This window comes from Plodia interpunctella, chromosome 21 (assembly GCF_027563975.2).
Source record: "Plodia interpunctella isolate USDA-ARS_2022_Savannah chromosome 21, ilPloInte3.2, whole genome shotgun sequence".
Taxonomy (NCBI): Eukaryota; Metazoa; Arthropoda; class Insecta; order Lepidoptera; family Pyralidae; genus Plodia; species Plodia interpunctella.
The window spans coordinates 7893280-7914768 of NC_071314.1; the positions used below are offsets into that span (position 1 = coordinate 7893280).

Sequence of the window (21489 nt, forward strand, 5' to 3'; positions counted from 1 at the left end):
TCTGAACAATGAGAAGACTGAGGCGAGATCTTATGGACGGTTTATAATGATGACGGTTTACGATTTTGGATAGGTGAATATAACGGTATTTTGGCGGATTTAATGATAGGTGCAAGATTTCGTGATACGTGATATTAAAACCCGATCGTTCCGGAGGGCAAATAGCTAACACATACATTTTGGTCTTTTTTAATCAATACCCGTATATTTATGTTAGTATTTATTTATATTTTACTGTTATTAATTGATAATAAATACTTTCTTGTAATTTTCTACACAATAAATGTTATGATCAATCAAAGAAGCTTCTTTACCCATTTAAAACCTAATTCCTACTATTATTATAAATGCAAATGTTTGTGAGGATGTGTGTATGTATGTTTGTTTGTTACTCTTTCACGCAAAATCTACTTGATGGATTGTTATTAAATTTGGCACATGGGGAGAATATGACCTGGAATATCATATAGGGTAATTTTTATGCCGAAATTCCCATGGAGCGAAGCCCGGGGCGCAACGCTAGCACGCCTCCCTAAGTGTGTTTTGTTTTTATATTTCTTTTTGTTTGTACTTATTTTAATATGTCATACGCCTGTCTCATTAAATTTGCTCTATACTTTTAGACATTATACCGTAGACAAAAATATAACCTTTCATTAATTAATAAATCACACATACACAACTTTTTATAAGTACTCATTTCTATTAAGTACCATAATTCATCGTTATCATTAGGACTTTATCAATAAAGTACATTATACACTTGAAGGCAAAAATATATTAAGTAAGAAGGGTATTATAGATGAAATAAAAGAAATGCAACCATTTTTTTTACAGCTCTTTTATTTTATCTTGGTACAACACCTTTCTTCATCATTTAATCCCTGAAAACAGTACTAAAGCTAAAGACGATGATGAAAAATACCTATCTATTAATCATTTTGAAATAATTGTTCAAAAATCAACTTATGGAAAATTCGCTTGATGTGATAAATATTATTACAGGAATCAAAGTGTCCGTGTCAGAAATAATATAATTAGTACAATCACAATCCTCATTCTGTGCCGCATAGTGTACCATGTGACGTGCGGTATCACGTTTGTTCTTATCGTTTAATTACCACTTGTGCTCCGACCGGCCACTGTTACTGTCGCCGCGGTGTGATCATGAGTTTCAAGGATAAAATCGTGTTGGTGACCGGCGCTAGCTCCGGCATTGGAGCCGCAACTGCTGTCCTCTTCACCAAAGAAGGCGCCAATGTTATCATCGTAGCTAGAAACGAAGCTAAACTGCTCAAGGTTCAACAGGACTGCGCCAAAGTTGGAAACAAACCTTTAATCATCAAGGCTGATGTTGCTAAAGATGATGACCTTAGAAGAATCATCAAAGATACGATCAACAAGTACAACAGACTGGATGTATTAGTCAATAACGCAGGTATTGTGAGAATTGGTAAGATCCTTGATGGGAAAGTGACAGAAATTTACGATGAAATCATGAACGTGAATGTTCGCGCGGTAGTCCAACTGACTGCGCTGGCTGCTCCTTATTTGCTCAAGACTAAAGGTAATATTGTTAATGTGTCGAGTATTTCTGGGATAACAATTAACAATGCAGAAATGGGTATATATTGTTCATCGAAAGCGGCATTGACTCATTTCTCAAAAGCAACGGCGTTGGAGCTAGCTCCTCATGGCGTTCGAGTCAACATCGTCAGTCCTGGGCCTGTCTACACGGACATACTCGACAATGCAGGCATCACGCAGGGCTTCGAAAAGGTTGGCGTAGTCACTGCGTTGAACAGAATCTCTGATCCTGAAGAGATAGCAGATTTGATCGTGTACCTTGCCAGTGAAAAGGCTAAAGGTATTACTGGGTCGAATTATGTGGCCGATAATGGTATGCTTTTAATGAAATAAAAATGGAAAAGAAATGCTTAAATGTCTTTCTAAAAAGGTGCATAAAAATCAATTTTGAGTGTTTCTTTCTCTCTCCTTAAAACTCTTTTTATCCGATTTCGATGTATGAGGAAATTGAACACGCAACAAGGAATCAAGCCCACGACGAACGTCATTTAATATATTTTTTTCATATTATATTAACCCTAAGATAATGCGTTTTATTTATACATAAGCTGCATCTCGGGGCTTGACCCCTGCTATAATATCGAGATAACAAGTACAAAGCACCCTATACCTATATGTAGTATAGGGTACTTTTTATCCCGAGAACTACAATTAATAGGATATATAATATACCTATTACTTACCGCTTAAATTCAAATTTCTTTATTCAATTTAGGATGATATACATCATTTATTGACGTCAAAACTCATGTAAATAAATAATTCTGTTCATTTTTACAATTATTATGTAATACAGTAGAATTTCAAAAATACAATATTTAATTAACGAAAACAATTGAAGTTGGTTTAATTTTGCCATACAAAATACTACATTTACTTGTTTAACTTTAAGTTATTACTTTTATAAATATTGGTTACTCATAAAAAATACTATGATTTAATAATAATAAATTGAACCTGGAAGTATGTAAACACATGGTAATTTTGATATCTTTAAAAATTGTGTATATATAATCTCACAACATAGTGACCAATAGAGTTGTCGATGTCCACGTGAAGTAGACGCGCAACGGCTGGGATACAACCGGGAAAACGCTCAGATGAAACAGAGAGATCAAGAGAGAGTAAAACATATTACAGAAATTATTTTGTAAAAAATAATTGAAATACTTACTTTATACTTATATTGTATCAAAAATGCCACTGAAAATGTATTTCCATGTAAGTATATACATTTTTGAATGAAAATACTAATAATTCAGGTCATTAATTGGCGGTGAACTCACAAAGAAATCAGGTTTAACAAGGTGCACCGCCATACGAAGGTTGTATTGCGACACACATTAGATTTTAGCTTCAGTATCATGCAGTCGTGTGCCGTTCATATCAAAGCAGGAAAGCATTGCGGTAACTTGTATTTATTTTCATTTCAAATTGTTTTTTTTTTTAAATAGACTACTAACACTGGAGTAATTCTCGTTCAGCCGGTGTTAAAAATCAGATTATCGAAAACGAGAACAACAATGAGATTTGAAAATAAAGTAGTGATAGTGACAGGAGCAGCGTCCGGTATAGGGGCCGCTACATCGAAACTATTTGCTAAGAAGGGGCCAATGTGGTTGCTGTCGACTTGGACGGAGATGCTTTGTGTCGTGTCTTACAATGCTGCAACAGCTACAGGAACGGTAGTGACGTTAACGGACACACTACGCAAGAAAATGCCAAACAAAATGGAACGAATAATGGTGATCCAATGCATGGTCATTCCATAATGATCATCGCTAATGTGGCTAAAGACGATGACACTAAACGTGTAATAGAAGAAACTATACATACATTTGGAAAGCTAGACGTTCTTGTCAACTGCGCGGGAATCTACCGAGATGGGACAATCATTGACGGGTCTCTCTTAAAGACATACGACGACGTTTTGAATGTAAATCTTCGAGCTGTAGTCCAACTGACAACTTTGGCTGCACCACATCTGATGATGACTAAAGGGAATATAGTGAACATATCGAGTATCAAAGCGAAGGCGATCAGCACGTCATACGCATACGATATATCTAAAGTCGGGATAGAACATTTTACTAGACGAGCAGCGTTGGAGTTCGGACCGTTTGGTGTTAGGGTGAATGCTGTGCGCCCTGGCCCTGTGAGGACTGGAATCATTAAGAATTCTGGATTGGACATTGATATTGAAGACTGGACGGCTATGACTGCTTTGGACAGGATGTCAGATCCTGGAGAGATTGCAGAACACATTCTGTTCATTGCTAATGATAAAGCTAAAGGCATTACTGGCTCAGTTTTTACACACGATAATGGAACGCTTGTGAAATATGGCGCTTAAGAAACACCATACTGCGTTTAACTTTTAATTGTATATTTGCATGATATTTTAATTTTGTATTGTTTGAATCTGAAGTTTAGTTTATTTACTTACTATGATTTTTTTTTAGTTACATTTGTCTGGGTGTCTATGGCCAAATAAATCGTAGATGAGACTAATATCCCCGAAAGTCGCAACTAGTAGTAAATCGCAAATCAAAATTGTGAAATTAAGAAAAAGTTACTTAAATATAAGTAGTACGTAAGAAATCACCGCCTAAGCTTTGTTGTCTTTATTTTTATACATAATGAATTAATAAAACAAGTTTGTTTTATTTTCTTTTTTTTTTCTGAACACAGCAGCGTAGCGGATCGATACGCTGCTATGTTTCATTACGTGTTTAATTGGACGTATTGTTTTGTAACTCGTATCTGGGGGGCTACCATGAAACTCGTTGCGCGTCATTGCGTCCACACGAAACAAATTCGTCATGTCTGTCCGTCCGTATGTCACAGCCACTTTATTCCGAAACTATTAGGACTACACAATTGAACCTTAGTAAGTAGATTGTATACTGTTAATTTGTATGAAAATCGTCTGTTCCGCTTTCGCAGACAAATAAACGTAGGCGAAGCCGCGGGCAAGAGCTAGTCTTAAATAACATTTAGTTTTAAACAAATGGTAAATGTGATATGCATATAGATACGAAAACGAAAAGAAAATGATATTTTTTTCTTTAATCTATACTATTATTATAAAGAGGTAAGCGTTTGTGAGTTTATATGTTTGAGGCGGGCAATCTCCGAAACTATAGAACCGATTTCAAAAATTATTTCACCATTAGCAAGGTGCATTATCCAAGCTTGCTATAGGTTATATTTTATCTCAAAATTCCCAGTAAAGACCCGGGCAACATCTGGTTTTTATATAAATAGTTGCTCAAGCTTTGGGTACTTTCACCAGCGGCTACATAAATTGTGAAGTAACACGTCCGCCCAAAAAATACGCTAACAGCTGTGCTAACAGTATGGGATGATCAGTTTATGCTGGAATCGCCGGCTAAATATTTGAAAATGGTGTCATTTCGGAAGAAACATTTAACACCTAACAATTTGAAAAGAGTGAAAATTCATCTGCGGATAAGATATTTTGCGGATGATGAATGTCACCTAAATCTAGATTGCCTAGAACGTTGCACCAGAAGCGTAAGCCAAGGGAGTGAGGGGCGGGAGCGCCCCTGCGCTTAGTTTAGCTCACGTAGTAACGGATTAGCTTAAACAGTTGTTTAGTTTAACTTAGTTAAGTTAGCTGGACTTAGCTTGGCTATGTTACGTATATGAGCTGGCATAGTTTTTGGTGGACTGACATGTAGGAAAAACTGACCCAACAATTGGGTTTAGACGAAACAATCTTTGTTTAGTTGGCAGTGGACGGTTTTGCTATAAAAAAAACTAAACTTTGTACGATGCGCCATAATAGTTCTGATTTTAAATAAGTATATCTATTTATTTTGCAAATTTCCTTGAACTCAACACTGTTAACTAGAAGTACGGTGAACTAATGTGTTTTTCAAACAAAATGAATGACATTTGTAAAGACGTGGATCTTTATAGACACTTGTCTATTATTTGTAGATCAATGACATTCGTTTATTGTAAGGCCTGCATCGCAATAAGGTCTAGTAAAATAAAATAAAAAAGTCTTTTACAAAAATGTAATTTTTCACACAAGCTAAATGATTATTGTCAGGGAGATCTTATTTCAATCAATGTGTGACAAAAAATCATGGCCGTGTAGTAAACCGTTTAGGAGTTCCCACGTTTGGAGCCGTTCCTGGTTGCACCATCAAGGTCATGCTTACCATAATAATACATTGCCATCTAAACTAAACTTGTATGTAGAAAATTTCAGCTCAATCGGTTGAAGATATCTGTTTCAAAATTTAGTATCATTAAGATTCCACCCGAGAAATAGTTACATTGAAAGCGTTACAAGCTTTCAATGTAACTATTTCTAAGATGTAGGTACCTAATTGTTTTTATCATATCAAAACTTAATAAATATAGTATTAACCTTTTATCTTGTAATTTCATAATTAATTTATTTGCCAAGATGTGCAGTGTAGTTACAGTACTTATGTAGGTACTTACCATAGATAAAAGGTCTTACCTATTCAGTTAGGGATAGGGAAAAACATTTTATTTTAATTACAAAACGGATCTTGTTCATGATAATGTATAATCGTGATTTTATATGGTAAGAATGCGGTAAATTTTTTGTATATATTTATTATTATTTGCATATTTTAATATTTCAGTTTTCCTCATAAATTTTTTTGGAAATTAAATCGTTCTAGTTGATGCAAAGCCATGAGACATAATTTTAGCGTTTTACTAGTAAGTGGCAATTTTAGAGTTTTCACCCCATTTAATTGGGTGATAATGGGTTAATAAGTATAACCCGAATCACCCATTAGGTACGACATACCTAAATAAACGCTAATTTTATCTTTCTATCATTATTCTAGCCTTGTAGAAGACAAATTGAAAGACAAGTTCATAAAAGTCCACACCCAATTACTACAACTGCCTATACTTGTATTATTGTTTAACGAATAAATAGGCAAATATGTAGAAGCCGGTCGTGCAAAAATATGCTCCAAGAAAGCAGAGATCGTGTTCTCGACGGCCATAAAGGAGCAAAAGGAAACAACTAACCTTTAACTACATACATTATTCAGAAATAGAAAAGGTTCGTTTTTTTTATTTGTCTGCGACTACGGTGAATAATAAGACGACGTCGGTCGTTGAAACGTCAGCAACAAAGGTTTGCTATTAAAGTTAATATAATTCATGTAGTTATGTGTTCAAAGCGCTGAAGTTTAAAAGAACACTACAACTAATCTAGGTACTTCAAGATTACGACGATGCATCCATGCAAACTTTGCGAACTGTCACCAAACTAACAACCCTTGCTGCACCTGCTATCTGATCGAATCTACTGAAGGATTGTTATCATTCGTGACAAACCACCTATCATACATTATTAGCAAAGCTGCTTTGGACCATTTTATGAGAGAGACACTTTGGGAATTAGCACGAAATGGTGTTTTGACTTATCTTAAATTCAGTTAGTCCCGGGCTTTTAAGGTAGCGATACACCGAATGCGTCTCAGACACGACGTGTTGCGTCATGACTTAAATTATTTGAATTTGTATGCGTAGATCATTAAGTATATGGTGTCTTTCCAAAATTTCATATTTATAATATCAGAGGGATAGGTACCTGAATATTCCCAACCAATATTATGCTGACGCTATCTTTATGATCATGCTGGCCTTGCCCATTGATCGAAAAAAAATTGTAAAGTACTTACACTACTTCAACTGCCATATTATAATGTTAAACACAACGAATGACTAGTCAAATTTGTAACAACCGGTCGTGCAATGAGTTTCTCCGACAAAGTAGTGATCGTGACCGGCGCTAGCTCGGGCATCGGAGCTGCTACTGCTGTGCTCTTCAGCCACAGTGGAGCCAGGGTAGTGCTGGTGGGCAGGAACCAAGATAAACTGAAAAATGTTGTTGAAAAATGCAACAAAGGAGGCACCGCTTCCCTAGCGGTGGTCGCAGACATCAGTAAAGACAGCGATGTTGAGAAGATATTTAAACAAACCATCGACACATTTGGCAAACTGGACATCCTTGTTAACAACGCAGGGATAGTTGTCCACGGAAGCATACTCAATGGCAATCTACTGCAAGCGTATGACCAAACCATGCAAACGAACATGCGAGCTGTTATCAAACTGACAACCCTTGCTGCACCCTATCTGATCGAATCGAAAGGCTGCATCGTAAACGTATCAAGTACTGAAGGAAAGAGGTCGTTGATGACACACCACCTATCCTACATGGTCAGCAAGGCCGCTTTAGACCATTTCACGAGAGGAGCCGCTTTGGAATTAGCACCTAATGGGGTCAGAGTAAACTCAATTAGTCCTGGACCTGTGAGAACGAATATTTTGGAAAATAGTGGCCTGAATAATATAGTTAAATGGGACGACATCGCAAAGACAATGTTACTGGACAGAATTTCTGAGTCAGAGGAGATCGCTGAGCTCATTCTATATTTAGCCAGCGAGAAGGCCAAAGGTATCACTGGATCAGACTTCGTTTGCGACAATGGTGCTCTCTTGGGTAGCAAGGAACCCTTAAACTATGTTAGATAATTTTGTTTTCATAAACTTTAGTTATAAGAATATTGGCACACATATATCCTACAACAAGCCAACATGACTTGGGTTTGCCGCTTCTTTCGGGACCAGAAGTCCTACCGCGAAACATAGCACGTTTTAAAAGTCTTGGTGGCGCCATCTATTATCTTTATGTTCAAAACTAAAATATAACAAAATTAAATTGAAAATTCTAATTATTTCTATATCAGACTTTAATCGATAAAAACAATTTGTTTATATTCTGTTTACACCTTTCTACAAAATTTTAAAGTAAATCGTCTCCGTGGTTTGTTATTTTAATTTTCCTACAGGACCCTCCTCATTTTCCGAGATGAAATGTCTATAAGATAAGATGTTAACCCGGGATTCTGAGGCATTTTTGATTCATAATTAGTTTTTCAATTATTCTACGGGAACCTGATCATTTACCTGGATGAATTGTATCTAAGATGTTAACCCGGTATATAAGGTACCTACATACCAAATTTCAAGCAAATCGGTCCAGTAGATTTCGTGTGATGCGCAGACAGATAGACAGACAGACAAAAAATTCCAAAACTATATTTTCGTTATCTATATCAGTAACTAAGTATATTCCATTTACTAATATTACTGGTGGTATTTTATTGTTAAGTCTACGATTATAACCACACGTAAATATATATTTTAAAACCCCTCATAAAAATCTATTACGTAGGTAGTAGTAAAGATTTAAGTATCTAATAATAAAGCGACAAACAGACAGCGAGAAGCGACTACATTTTGTACTATGTATAGTGATTAAAACTTATTATGACAAGCATAAATCCTATGTGCCTAATGTTGTGTCAGTACCTCAGTGTAATTTTTGAAATATCCGAACCTAAACAATATTTTACTATGTTGTTACACAACTACTGAAATTGGTTATTATTGCTTAAGAACTATGAAAATATTTAGATACTTATTACCCGTAGTCCGGTACGGATAAAACATTTGCTTTTAGCATATCATGTTATTATTGTTATCGTATGAGGTTTATCTTTAAGTACTAGGTGCGCTTGTGAGTACGTCACTAGACATCAGTGATGGGTAATCGTCCGGATTAAAACCCAGTTGTCACCCGTTTCAACCTCCTCAAGCCACCCAGTGCCTAACCGGGTGGAAACTTAATAATGCCAATAATTATATTTTGAATGTATAAAATTTTCTATATAATGTTCTATCTCTATCCTGTGAGAACATTTTGAGTTTCCTCCTTAGCTATAAAACGTCGAAGCCCTAGATTCTCCTTGTTACAATCGGGTTATAACCCAAATCCATTTTCGTCCGGGTAGATTAAAATGGGTTTTAACCCACTAACAATATCTGATTCACATCATAATATATATCTAATTAGGTAGTAAGGTCTGCAAACAAAATTGACGTTATGTAATTACATAATTTTATTGTTAAAAATATTTACTCCAACGCGTTTTTCTCTCCTCCATCAACGTGTCTTCTGGTATTGTAGTTCGTGATGATTGCAAAAGTATTGATTATCCCTAGAAGGTATTGTTGATCCCCTGGGAACGTGGGAGGGCGCTTGTATGGGACGCTAAATCCGTTATATTTGCTCCCTCTCATGTCAGGGGATCAGTTTCGAGAGCCAGTTTGACTGCCGAGAGCGCCGAGAATTCTAAACGGCGCAAATATCACTCTTCAAAATCAGTTAGTTCTTTAAATGTATACTTGAACTCAACCTGAATATATCGAATCAAAATTATACTGACGCTACCATTATCATTATAATGACCCTATCGTGGACCGATTGAAAGATAAAGTAGACACCTTAACTGCCTATATATATATTTATACTAATGACAACAAATGTGCGCAGTACCAAATCTGTAGACGTAGCAACCGGTCGTGCAATGAGTTTCTCCGACAAAGTAGTGATCGTGACCGGCGCTAGCTCGGGCATCGGAGCTGCTACTGCTGTGCTCTTCAGCCACAGTGGAGCCAGGGTAGTGCTGGTGGGCAGGAACCAAGATAAACTGAAAAATGTTGTTGAAAAATGCAACAAAGGAGGCACCGCTTCCCTAGCGGTGGTCGCAGACATCAGTAAAGACAGCGATGTTGAGAAGATATTTAAACAAACCATCGACACATTTGGCAAACTGGACATCCTTGTTAACAACGCAGGGATAGTTGTCCACGGAAGCATACTCAATGGCAATCTACTGCAAGCGTATGACCAAACCATGCAAACGAACATGCGAGCTGTTATCAAACTGACAACCCTTGCTGCACCCTATCTGATCGAATCGAAAGGCTGCATCGTAAACGTATCAAGTACTGAAGGAAAGAGGTCGTTGATGACACACCACCTATCCTACATGGTCAGCAAGGCCGCTTTAGACCATTTCACGAGAGGAGCCGCTTTGGAATTAGCACCTAATGGGGTCAGAGTAAACTCAATTAGTCCTGGACCTGTGAGAACGAATATTTTGGAAAATAGTGGCCTGAATAATATAGTTAAATGGGACGACATCGCAAAGACAATGTTACTGGACAGAATTTCTGAGTCAGAGGAGATCGCTGAGCTCATTCTATATTTAGCCAGCGAGAAGGCCAAAGGTATCACTGGATCAGACTTCGTTTGCGACAATGGTGCTCTCTTGGGTAGCAAGGAACCCTTAAACTATGTTAGATAATTTTGTTTTCATAAACTTTAGTTATAAGAATATTGGCACACATATATCCTACAACAAGCCAACATGACTTGGGTTTGCCGCTTCTTTCGGGACCAGAAGTCCTACCGCGAAACATAGCACGTTTTAAAAGTCTTGGTGGCGCCATCTATTATCTTTATGTTCAAAACTAAAATATAACAAAATTAAATTGAAAATTCTAATTATTTCTATATCAGACTTTAATCGATAAAAACAATTTGTTTATATTCTGTTTACACCTTTCTACAAAATTTTAAAGTAAATCGTCTCCGTGGTTTGTTATTTTAATTTTCCTACAGGACCCTCCTCATTTTCCGAGATGAAATGTCTATAAGATAAGATGTTAACCCGGGATTCTGAGGCATTTTTGATTCATAATTAGTTTTTCAATTATTCTACGGGAACCTGATCATTTACCTGGATGAATTGTATCTAAGATGTTAACCCGGTATATAAGGTACCTACATACCAAATTTCAAGCAAATCGGTCCAGTAGATTTCGTGTGATGCGCAGACAGATAGACAGACAGACAAAAAATTCCAAAACTATATTTTCGTTATCTATATCAGTAACTAAGTATATTCCATTTACTAATATTACTGGTGGTATTTTATTGTTAAGTCTACGATTATAACCACACGTAAATATATATTTTAAAACCCCTCATAAAAATCTATTACGTAGGTAGTAGTAAAGATTTAAGTATCTAATAATAAAGCGACAAACAGACAGCGAGAAGCGACTACATTTTGTACTATGTATAGTGATTAAAACTTATTATGACAAGCATAAATCCTATGTGCCTAATGTTGTGTCAGTACCTCAGTGTAATTTTTGAAATATCCGAACCTAAACAATATTTTACTATGTTGTTACACAACTACTGAAATTGGTTATTATTGCTTAAGAACTATGAAAATATTTAGATACTTATTACCCGTAGTCCGGTACGGATAAAACATTTGCTTTTAGCATATCATGTTATTATTGTTATCGTATGAGGTTTATCTTTAAGTACTAGGTGCGCTTGTGAGTACGTCACTAGACATCAGTGATGGGTAATCGTCCGGATTAAAACCCAGTTGTCACCCGTTTCAACCTCCTCAAGCCACCCAGTGCCTAACCGGGTGGAAACTTAATAATGCCAATAATTATATTTTGAATGTATAAAATTTTCTATATAATGTTCTATCTCTATCCTGTGAGAACATTTTGAGTTTCCTCCTTAGCTATAAAACGTCGAAGCCCTAGATTCTCCTTGTTACAATCGGGTTATAACCCAAATCCATTTTCGTCCGGGTAGATTAAAATGGGTTTTAACCCACTAACAATATCTGATTCACATCATAATATATATCTAATTAGGTAGTAAGGTCTGCAAACAAAATTGACGTTATGTAATTACATAATTTTATTGTTAAAAATATTTACTCCAACGCGTTTTTCTCTCCTCCATCAACGTGTCTTCTGGTATTGTAGTTCGTGATGATTGCAAAAGTATTGATTATCCCTAGAAGGTATTGTTGATCCCCTGGGAACGTGGGAGGGCGCTTGTATGGGACGCTAAATCCGTTATATTTGCTCCCTCTCATGTCAGGGGATCAGTTTCGAGAGCCAGTTTGACTGCCGAGAGCGCCGAGAATTCTAAACGGCGCAAATATCACTCTTCAAAATCAGTTAGTTCTTTAAATGTATACTTGAACTCAACCTGAATATATCGAATCAAAATTATACTGACGCTACCATTATCATTATAATGACCCTATCGTGGACCGATTGAAAGATAAAGTAGACACCTTAACTGCCTATATATATATTTATACTAATGACAACAAATGTGCGCAGTACCAAATCTGTAGACGTAGCAACCGGTCGTGCAATGAGTTTCTCCGACAAAGTAGTGATCGTGACCGGCGCTAGCTCGGGCATCGGAGCTGCTACTGCTGTGCTCTTCAGCCACAGTGGAGCCAGGGTAGTGCTGGTGGGCAGGAACCAAGATAAACTGAAAAATGTTGTTGAAAAATGCAACAAAGGAGGCACCGCTTCCCTAGCGGTGGTCGCAGACATCAGTAAAGACAGCGATGTTGAGAAGATATTTAAACAAACCATCGACACATTTGGCAAACTGGACATCCTTGTTAACAACGCAGGGATAGTTGTCCACGGAAGCATACTCAATGGCAATCTACTGCAAGCGTATGACCAAACCATGCAAACGAACATGCGAGCCGTTATCAAACTGACAACCCTCGCTGCACCTTACCTGATCGAATCTAAAGGCTGCATAGTTAACGTTTCAAGTATTGAGGGAAAGAAATCGTCCATGATAAATCACATGGCTTATATGGTTAGCAAAGCTGCGTTGGATCATTTCACAAGAGGAGCAGCTTTGGAATTGGCTCCAAAAGGAGTCAGAGTAAACTCAGTTAGTCCTGGACCTGTAAGGACGGACATTTTAGAAAACTCTGACATCGGTGCTGGCAACATAACATGGGACGACATCGCGAAGGTAATGATATTGGAGAGAGTTTCTGAACCGGAGGAGACCGCTGAGCTCATTCTATATTTAGCCAGCGAGAAGGCCAAAGGTATCACTGGGTCAGACTTCGTTTGCGACAATGGTGCTCTCTTGGGTACCAAAACATCAAACTTAAGTAAATCTTTGTAACACAATTTTTAATCCTAATGATGTGTTGATGTATTTTATTTTATTGATTTTCACGCGACTTAAAAAGCATCTTTTACCAGTTCTATATTTTTTCAGCGTAAAGTGAATGTTTTATCTTTCTAAAAAACTTGTTCAAAGTTTAAGTAATTAAATAAAATAAAATTTCCTTTTTTGTCTCCGTTTGTTTTTTTTTTAGGGTCCGTGAAAGGATTAATCATTGATTTTTGTCAATAATTATTCTATTTCATAAAATTTATTATTAAATTGAATGTTTATTTTAAAATGAACAAGAACAAATACCGGGAACGAAGAGCAATATCATTTCATATTTGCTCTTTGCAAAGATTTCCAAAATAAATATTCCTGGAAATTAATGCAGACGAAGCCGCGGGCAAAATGATTTTGATTTAATTTTCACTGTTAGAGTCACTGTTTTCATTTATTTCCAAAGGGGAAATTTGAATTAATCCCGCCATCTTGACATTCATGCCAAATCGAACCAATCCAACATTTATTTTATCTATGGTACCTACCTGACTTACTACTCTGTACATCTTTGCCGTTCCGGTGAAATGTTCTTGCCCAGTTTTCATAATGATATTAAGGAGCAGTTTTTTTTTGTGCAAAAGGTCGGCAAAGTCCAAGTCGGTAGTTCCAACCACAGATTTAAAAATAACACATGACGACTCATTTCAATTGTATTGCACAATATTAAATCATGTTCATACAATTCATCTATCTACCTGTAGGAAACAATAGGCAATATGGTTGGTTATTATGGCGCAAACTCAATTTTCTTTATTCAATTTGGAATGATAAATACTTATAAACTACATGATACTAAATACTTACATATATTACTAAATACTTACATCACTTATGTCGAAAAATAACTTAAACTAAGTCTACCGCCGATTTCCAAAGCGCAGGTGAAGAAGAAGCGGCGCAACAAACTTCACCGCGGCCTTTTCTTGAGAGATGTTTATTAACCAATGATAGGTCTTATAAATATATGTAACCAAAACCACTTAAGAACTAAGTGGATAAATGTGATGTGGATAAAGTGAACAATATTATTTTAAGATAAAAACAATTAATTTTTAAAATAACATTGAAAATAAGTAGGTATAGGTAGGTATATTTTGCAAGTGTGATATTATTGGGAATTCGATTTTCCACATTTTCTCATCCAATTTACTGAGGGCTATTAACACATAAGTACACACATACTGACAGGATAGTATCGTTGAAAATAAATCAATTATTAAGTTAGAAAACTTATACATACTAAAGTAAATAATATTATTAATCAAGAAAGTTATTTCCTCGAATCTTTTTTTAAATAATAATATTCTTTATTTCGAGCATCAAGACTCATACAAAATTTTTGTTAGTAAACATATAAATAAATTGAAAAATTAATAGTAGTATTGTAAAATCCATGGATTAATACGAACTTCGTACAACGGAGTAGGTACCTACTAATTCCATGGTAAAATTATAAAAGGGTTAATTTCACGAGCGTTTTTAACTCCGCCGCGGACTGTCATTAAAGTGTTTATCTCGGGGCACGGCAGTGCCCCAGTAAGCACGGCCGTACCATCCTTTTCTCGAAACAATTCAGGCCAATTTCGAACCCCAATAACTTCGTTGTGAATAAAACAGGAAGCCTGCATTTTCAGTAAGAGATTAGATTGTTTAGGAGTGATTCTTCCGTTTCGTCCTAATCGCCATTCCAGGTTAAAAGTCGTTATGAATATTGTAGTCAGCCATATTTTTTTTATTGAATAATGTAGGACGTACTTTAATCTTAAATATCCATCATCTATATCAGGTTTAAACCTCATAACAAAATAAAGTCTAGAACAAAACAATGCATTTTTTCATTCCTCTCCGTATCCAAATAGTCACTCAGAACGTTGTGACACACTTTTGTTGACTTTCCTGGGGGAAAAGTACATAATTTTTATTCTTATATACTAATTTATTCACTGACTATTATAAACCTGCAATTCAGTATTTTTTATAAGTGTTTAACATAGAAAGAATTGTCTTCAAAGTTTTGTCAACCCAAAAACTTCATTCCCTTCCACAAAAATGTAACATAAATTTTTATGCACGTACAACGCTATCTATTTGTTGCCAAAAAAAATACGCCTCCCGCGCATCTCAGTCCATCGATACAAGAGGTCAGGAGAGGATGCGCGTTGCCCGAACAAAATATTTTTACGATCTTATTTCTGAAAACAGCGTTTGTCACGAGTAAGTAAACATTACCTTCCATAGTTTTTGAACGGAAGTGTATGACGTAATAAAATAATTTTGACTTTAGGTATTAGCATACTGTAGGCCCTAGTTATCAATTAATTATGAAGATCTAGCCTTTATTAATTCGTGAGTAAATTCAGGAAATCTGCTCAAACTTCATTCCTTTCCGTGTCATTCCCTTCCATTCCCTTCCATTTTTTTAACAGAGGGGAATGAATCACTTTGGAGGGTAATGTTTTTTTTTTAAATATAAAATTAATATGTACCTATGTCTCTTTCTTAATTGTTGTTTTTCTATTATTTTGATTATATCCAATTATAACTTGTGTAAGTATGTCATACTCATTATAATGAGTACTTAGGTAGGTTACAAAATGCACAGATTTAATTTAAAGTAAGTTCAATAATACTGGCATACTTAGTAAATAATAATTCCCCGCTGCTTCTTTCTTTCTGTCTGCCTCTCTGTTCGCAATAAACTGAAAAACTACTGCATGGACTGATCGCACTTTTTCCCAATTCTACTCATTTGATCCAACCGATGGACGTAGCGGTTTTTCGGCCACTCAAATTATCATGGAATGGAAGGCAGAAAACCCAGACGCACGCTTGAAAAAGGAAGATTTTGCACCAAATTTACAAAAAGCTTTAAAAAATATTAGCCCTGAAACCATAAAAAATGGTTTTCGTAAAAGTGGTCTTCATCCATTTGGGACGGAATATGTGGATATGTCTAAAATTGCTTCTGGGAATCGCATAGCGAGAGCAGATAATAAACAACATCAGACTGAAGAAATATTAGAAAAGACGAAGTTTATACAATATTTAGAAAGAGAGATTCGAGAAGTCTTTTCATCAGATAAACTGACTTTTTTCAATAAACTATATTTCATGTCCAGAAATGAGGTTGAAAATCTAGTGCCTGATGAAGACCAAAATCTGTACATCATTTGGGCCAAAACTAAAGGATACCTTACTGAAACGACTAATATTTCGCCTGATATTGATAATATGTGCCAAGTAGAAAAATCCCGTGCAAATGCGGAACCCGATTTAACTGCATCAATTTTATCAAGGGATTTACCCCAAACTACGGAAGCTTCAATGTGTCGCCGTCAAGCCTCACCCCAAACCAATGAATATGCAGCTGGCCAACCAAAATCCACTTTGACAAAAAGTGTACCATCAACTGACATTGGTGTCGATGAAATTGCGACTACAACTAAATCACTTACATCTTCAATGTTTCAAACTGTGGAACTAATTGATGAGAATGATGTGGTTTCAACGCCCTGTGAACAAGCTTTGACGCTGCATCAACATGATGATGATGTGTTCCTTACAAAGGATGGGTCCAATTTGGTTACACCCACACAAAATACAACAGTGGCGCTAATTGGTAAAAATGATGTGCATTCATCGACTTATGAACAAGCTTCAACGTGTCATCAACATGAAAATGATGTGCTGCCTATTAAAGATGGATCCAATGTAGTTGCAGCCACAGCTATAGTTCTATGTACACCAGCAAAAACAAATTTTACATCCAAACCGTCTACATCTTCCACTACACCGATTGGTATTGTTCCGTCACCTTTTAAAAGAGCCTTGTTTTGGCCGGAACTCGATACTAAAAAACGCCGAGTAAAAGAACGATTGCCGTCCGCTATAACAAGTGACCCATATATTCGTTACGTAGAAAAAAAAGAAAAAGAAAAGAAACAAAAAATAGCAGAAAAAGAAAAACGTGCAAAAGAAAGAAAAGAAAAACAGTTATTACGAGAAAAAACAAAGCAAGAAAAGGAAATAAATAAAAAAAGTAAGAAAGACAAAACTAAAACGGCAAAGTCTAAGAAGAAGCAGATGTCAAGTACTTCTTCAGACGAAGTAAACACTGATGTTGAATATCAGGACAGTGAGTACGATTTAGAGTACGATTAAAAATTATTTAAAAAATCATATGTATAAGTTATAGTTACGTGAAAGAGTTAATCTTCTGATTGTTCATTACTTTCCATACAAAATCTAATGATTTTGTAGTGTGTGAATGAGGAGTGTAATCACTCCCGTCATATTTAATTTTATTTCATTACCTTCCAAATTCAATCATTACCTTCCGTACGTATTTCATTACCTTCCGTGGGTTCATCACATTCCAGCGATTTTCTCAACCATGAAAGCTTTTTCATGAAGGCCTTTACTGATAATCTATACTTGAAAGGTACAGGAATGATTATATGTAACTCTTTTGAAAATTCGATAAAAAAAAAACTTTTCTCAAATTCGTTGAGATTTGGACGAATCGGAAGAATCACTCTTAGTATGTATTACACCATACAACACTAAGGTCCAAAAAGATATGGTATGACTGTTTACAAAGGTTTACAATAACTGAAGCCGGCCAGTGCCACTGGATCCATTGCTGGATCAATGTAAATCGGCATCGACTAACATTCGACCTGGCAACACTTCAAAAAATTGTCAATGCCAGCCAGCGAGCGAGCCCAAGCCTCTTCTCTCTTTCACTTGACATTTTGTTCAAGTTGAACGTTTAATTTACGGCATAAACACGTTTCGTGTCTTTACGACTTAAAAGTAAGTTTATTTATTAAAATATATGGTTTAATTATTACAAAAGTAATATAGTTTTGGTTTTCGGTTAGTTTTTTTCACAAATTTTACAATTTGTGTTTGATTTGGTTGGATATAAAATATGCGAGCCAAAGGTAGTCCAGCGTTTCAGGGTATGGTTATACGATTTATTTACAAATTAAGCGATTTTGTGAAAGCGATATCTCGAATTATCACTTATTTAGTTTAATTTTTGCACTGTTTTGCTGGTATATTCAAATTGTCTATAGGTACCTAGTACACTTTTAGGTTATGTTGTGACATGATGTCTCGTTCTATATTTTTCTAAGAGTTTGTATTTGATGACATCAACTCGTGGACTTGCAAGTGTTAAAATGCACACTTGGTACATCAACCTACCCAAAATCATTGCAAATTAGTGTTATGCACGGTGACCTGAGGTATGCGGTTGACTGTAGGTACCTACTTAAAAAGAGCAGTTTTACTCTATTTGTTGAGAGTAAAACTCTCACTTGAAATTTTGCTAAGATTTAATGAGATGCCTACTATACTGACATAAAATGGAATGATGATTATCAATATAAGTTTTATTTGACATGATGTCATCATCATGGAAAATGTATCATATTTTTCTGATTGGCCTGGATCTTGGATGTTTATTTATATATGTATTTGTTCAGGACAATGGATGATGATGGATTTAAATAGCAAGAAACTTAAAACATTTATAATAATTTAACTACCTATATATTTTTATTATATCTATGCCATATTTACATTCGCAAGTGAAGCCATGTATTGTACTGTGCTCAGAACCAAAAATTCATTAAACCCAAGTTAATTTCGAGTTTCAATTCAAATTCCATTGTGTCCCCTACGAGACAGTATTTGTTATAAAATATAGTATTGTTGAGTTAGTATCCCATAACACAAGTCTCGAACTTATTTTGAGGCTAGCTCAATATGTGTGATTTGTCCTAATATATTTATTTTATATTTATTTAAAATATATCGTTACTCTTGCAAATTTTGGTCATATTATAGTATGGCAGTGATAATATTATAGTAACATGTAATTTTTTCAGAATGCGTTACGTGGCCGCGTATTTACTGGCTGTGCTGGGAGGGAAGGCGTCCCCGGCTGCCGCTGATGTCGAGAAGATCCTCAGCTCTGTTGGTATTGAAGCTGACTCTGAGAAACTGAAGAAGGTGACATGTCTATTTATTGATAGCAATTTCCCTATCAATGACAATTGATTTGAAAGTTAAAAAGAATTGACAGAAGTTAAAAAATATATTATTAGAAGGATTTCAAAATTAAAAGGAAATATAATTAAAAGATAATTAAGATACCTTTGAAGTTGGGTTTACCTAGTTAGCGAGTGATCATTACAAACTGTATGCTATATACAATTTAGCATACATTTTTATTATTTTATTTTAATGGCTATTTTGTTGTAGATACATTAGATATGTAGGTAAATACAACAGATTCTGCAACTCAGGTGAGTTGTAGAATCTGTTGTGAATCTTTCACATAAAGCTGTCTGCAATGAAAGTGACAACCATTCGCATTTTTAATGAGAGTTTATGCTTAGCCCCATTGATATATGTGACAGATAAACTCTTTATACAGAGCAAACTTCTTATTGGAGCAATGGCGGACTATAATATATATAGTGACGTGTTGTCAGGTTATCTCCGAGTTGGACGGCAAGAACATTGAGGAGCTGATCGCGTCGGGCCGCGAGAAGCTGTCGTCCATGCCGGTGGGCGGCGCCGCGCCCGCCGCCGCCGCCGCCGGCGCGCCCGCAGCCGCCGCCGCAGAGGAGAAGAAGGGTGAGCTTAGATACTTTACAATGTTATTATGCCTGTTTCCTACTTTCCATGTACTTACAAAAGGTTATCATTATGGGAAGTCTTGATGAATGTTGGTGTGAGTTAGTGCCCAAATTTGGTTAGCTGTAGACATGAAAATACATTGATAAACCATGAAAGATACGTTATGGAGGGCAAGCCACTTACGACATAAGCATATCTATGTCTCAGTGACACGAAGCGGAAATATCTTTTCTCATGGATTTTATAGTCATGTAGTTATTCGTCTCATTCTTTCAATTGCAAATATTGTAAAGTGAGAAACATAGTTTTAACATAGATTAGGTTAGTTATTAGAGTCTGCATTTTATGATGATTTCAAATAATCACCATCTTTCGACTGAAAAGTTGTGATGTTAAATATTTGTTACTGATATTTTAATATATAAAAGCTAATCTAACCAAGTTATTTATCAATACTAATGTTTCCATTATCGCCTTTTACAGAAGAGAAGGAGACAAAGAAGGAAGAGTCTGAATCTGAAGATGAGGACATGGGCTTCGGTCTCTTTGACTAAATATTTTTTAAGGTAAGTGTTATAACCAAATGCATTTGTGTGTTAAAGTTTGAAGGTCTTCATATTTTTGATGGTACTATATTGTAGCTTATAAATTTTAATTTATAACACATTAATTACAATGTATAAGTCTTCTGATTATTCCATTTATATTGTATAAAGAGTTAAGAAAACAATTTGTCTCTAAACAAAACAGTTCCATTTGGGCCATCTGTGACTCTCGCTTAGTTCATATTTTATTATCTAATACAAATATAAATTGTGAAGGTAATTTTGTAAAAATATATTTATTTTGTTTCAGTGTACGCGGTCGTTATTCCAAATATGTAAGCGTAATTTGACAGCGAGTATGTTTCTATGAAATATATTTGCTTCAACTTTTATTTTTTGTTTTATTTTTCATCAGAAATTAATGACCTACGTCATTCAATTTCCCATGGTAGCTGAAATGGGCGAAATATAATTGGTTACATTTTGTAATCATCGGAAAGGTTACAGAGACGAGACCTAAATCCTTATCGTAATAATATACATGCGAAAGTAAGTTTGTTACCTCTTCACGACCTCGGTGGCGCAGTGGTAAAGTCCTTGCCTCTGAAATGAGGTCCCGGGTTCGATCACCGGTCGGGTCAAGATGGAAAATGATCTTTTTCTGATTGGCCCGGGTCTTAGATGTTTATCTATATATGTATGCGTTATAAAATATAATATCGT

General features: G+C 35.7%; 5 protein-coding genes, 1 non-coding gene and 1 pseudogene across 6 annotated transcripts; all 7 read left to right on the top strand.

Annotated features, from left to right (window-relative positions):
- Positions 1-1111: 1111 nt before the first annotated feature.
- On the top strand, positions 1112-4253 carry LOC128679018 (3-oxoacyl-[acyl-carrier-protein] reductase FabG-like). The gene has a single exon (XM_053760953.2). The coding sequence runs from the start codon at positions 1168-1170 to the stop codon at positions 1918-1920; it is 753 nt and encodes a 250-aa protein (XP_053616928.1). The 5' UTR covers positions 1112-1167; the 3' UTR covers positions 1921-4253.
- LOC128679021 (3-oxoacyl-[acyl-carrier-protein] reductase FabG-like) lies at positions 3111-3940 on the top strand (annotated as a pseudogene).
- A 3071-nt stretch (positions 4254-7324) lies between the features above and the next one.
- LOC128679016 (uncharacterized oxidoreductase TM_0325-like) lies at positions 7325-8446 on the top strand. Its single transcript, XM_053760951.2, has one exon. The coding sequence runs from the start codon at positions 7369-7371 to the stop codon at positions 8149-8151; it is 783 nt and encodes a 260-aa protein (XP_053616926.1). The 5' UTR covers positions 7325-7368; the 3' UTR covers positions 8152-8446.
- Positions 8447-9825: 1379 nt separating this feature from the next.
- Positions 9826-11127, top strand: LOC128679015 (uncharacterized oxidoreductase TM_0325-like). The gene has a single exon (XM_053760950.2). The coding sequence runs from the start codon at positions 9996-9998 to the stop codon at positions 10830-10832; it is 837 nt and encodes a 278-aa protein (XP_053616925.1). The 5' UTR covers positions 9826-9995; the 3' UTR covers positions 10833-11127.
- A 1542-nt stretch (positions 11128-12669) lies between these two features.
- On the top strand, positions 12670-13695 carry LOC128679014 (uncharacterized oxidoreductase SERP2049-like). Its single transcript, XM_053760949.1, has one exon. It carries the CDS (start codon positions 12677-12679, stop codon positions 13517-13519), a length of 843 nt encoding a protein of 280 aa, XP_053616924.1. The 5' UTR covers positions 12670-12676; the 3' UTR covers positions 13520-13695.
- A 4533-nt stretch (positions 13696-18228) lies between these two features.
- Positions 18229-21158, top strand: RpLP2 (Ribosomal protein LP2). Its single transcript, XM_053760964.1, has 5 exons — positions 18229-18382; positions 19465-19588; positions 20074-20218; positions 20705-20787; positions 21077-21158. Exons 2-4 carry the CDS (start codon positions 19466-19468, stop codon positions 20773-20775), a joined length of 339 nt encoding a protein of 112 aa, XP_053616939.1. The 5' UTR covers positions 18229-18382; position 19465; the 3' UTR covers positions 20776-20787; positions 21077-21158.
- On the top strand, positions 20562-20639 carry LOC128679526 (small nucleolar RNA Me28S-Am982). Its single transcript, XR_008405758.1, has one exon. It is a non-coding gene; the product is annotated as a small nucleolar RNA Me28S-Am982 (small nucleolar RNA).
- Positions 21159-21489: the final 331 nt, after the last annotated feature.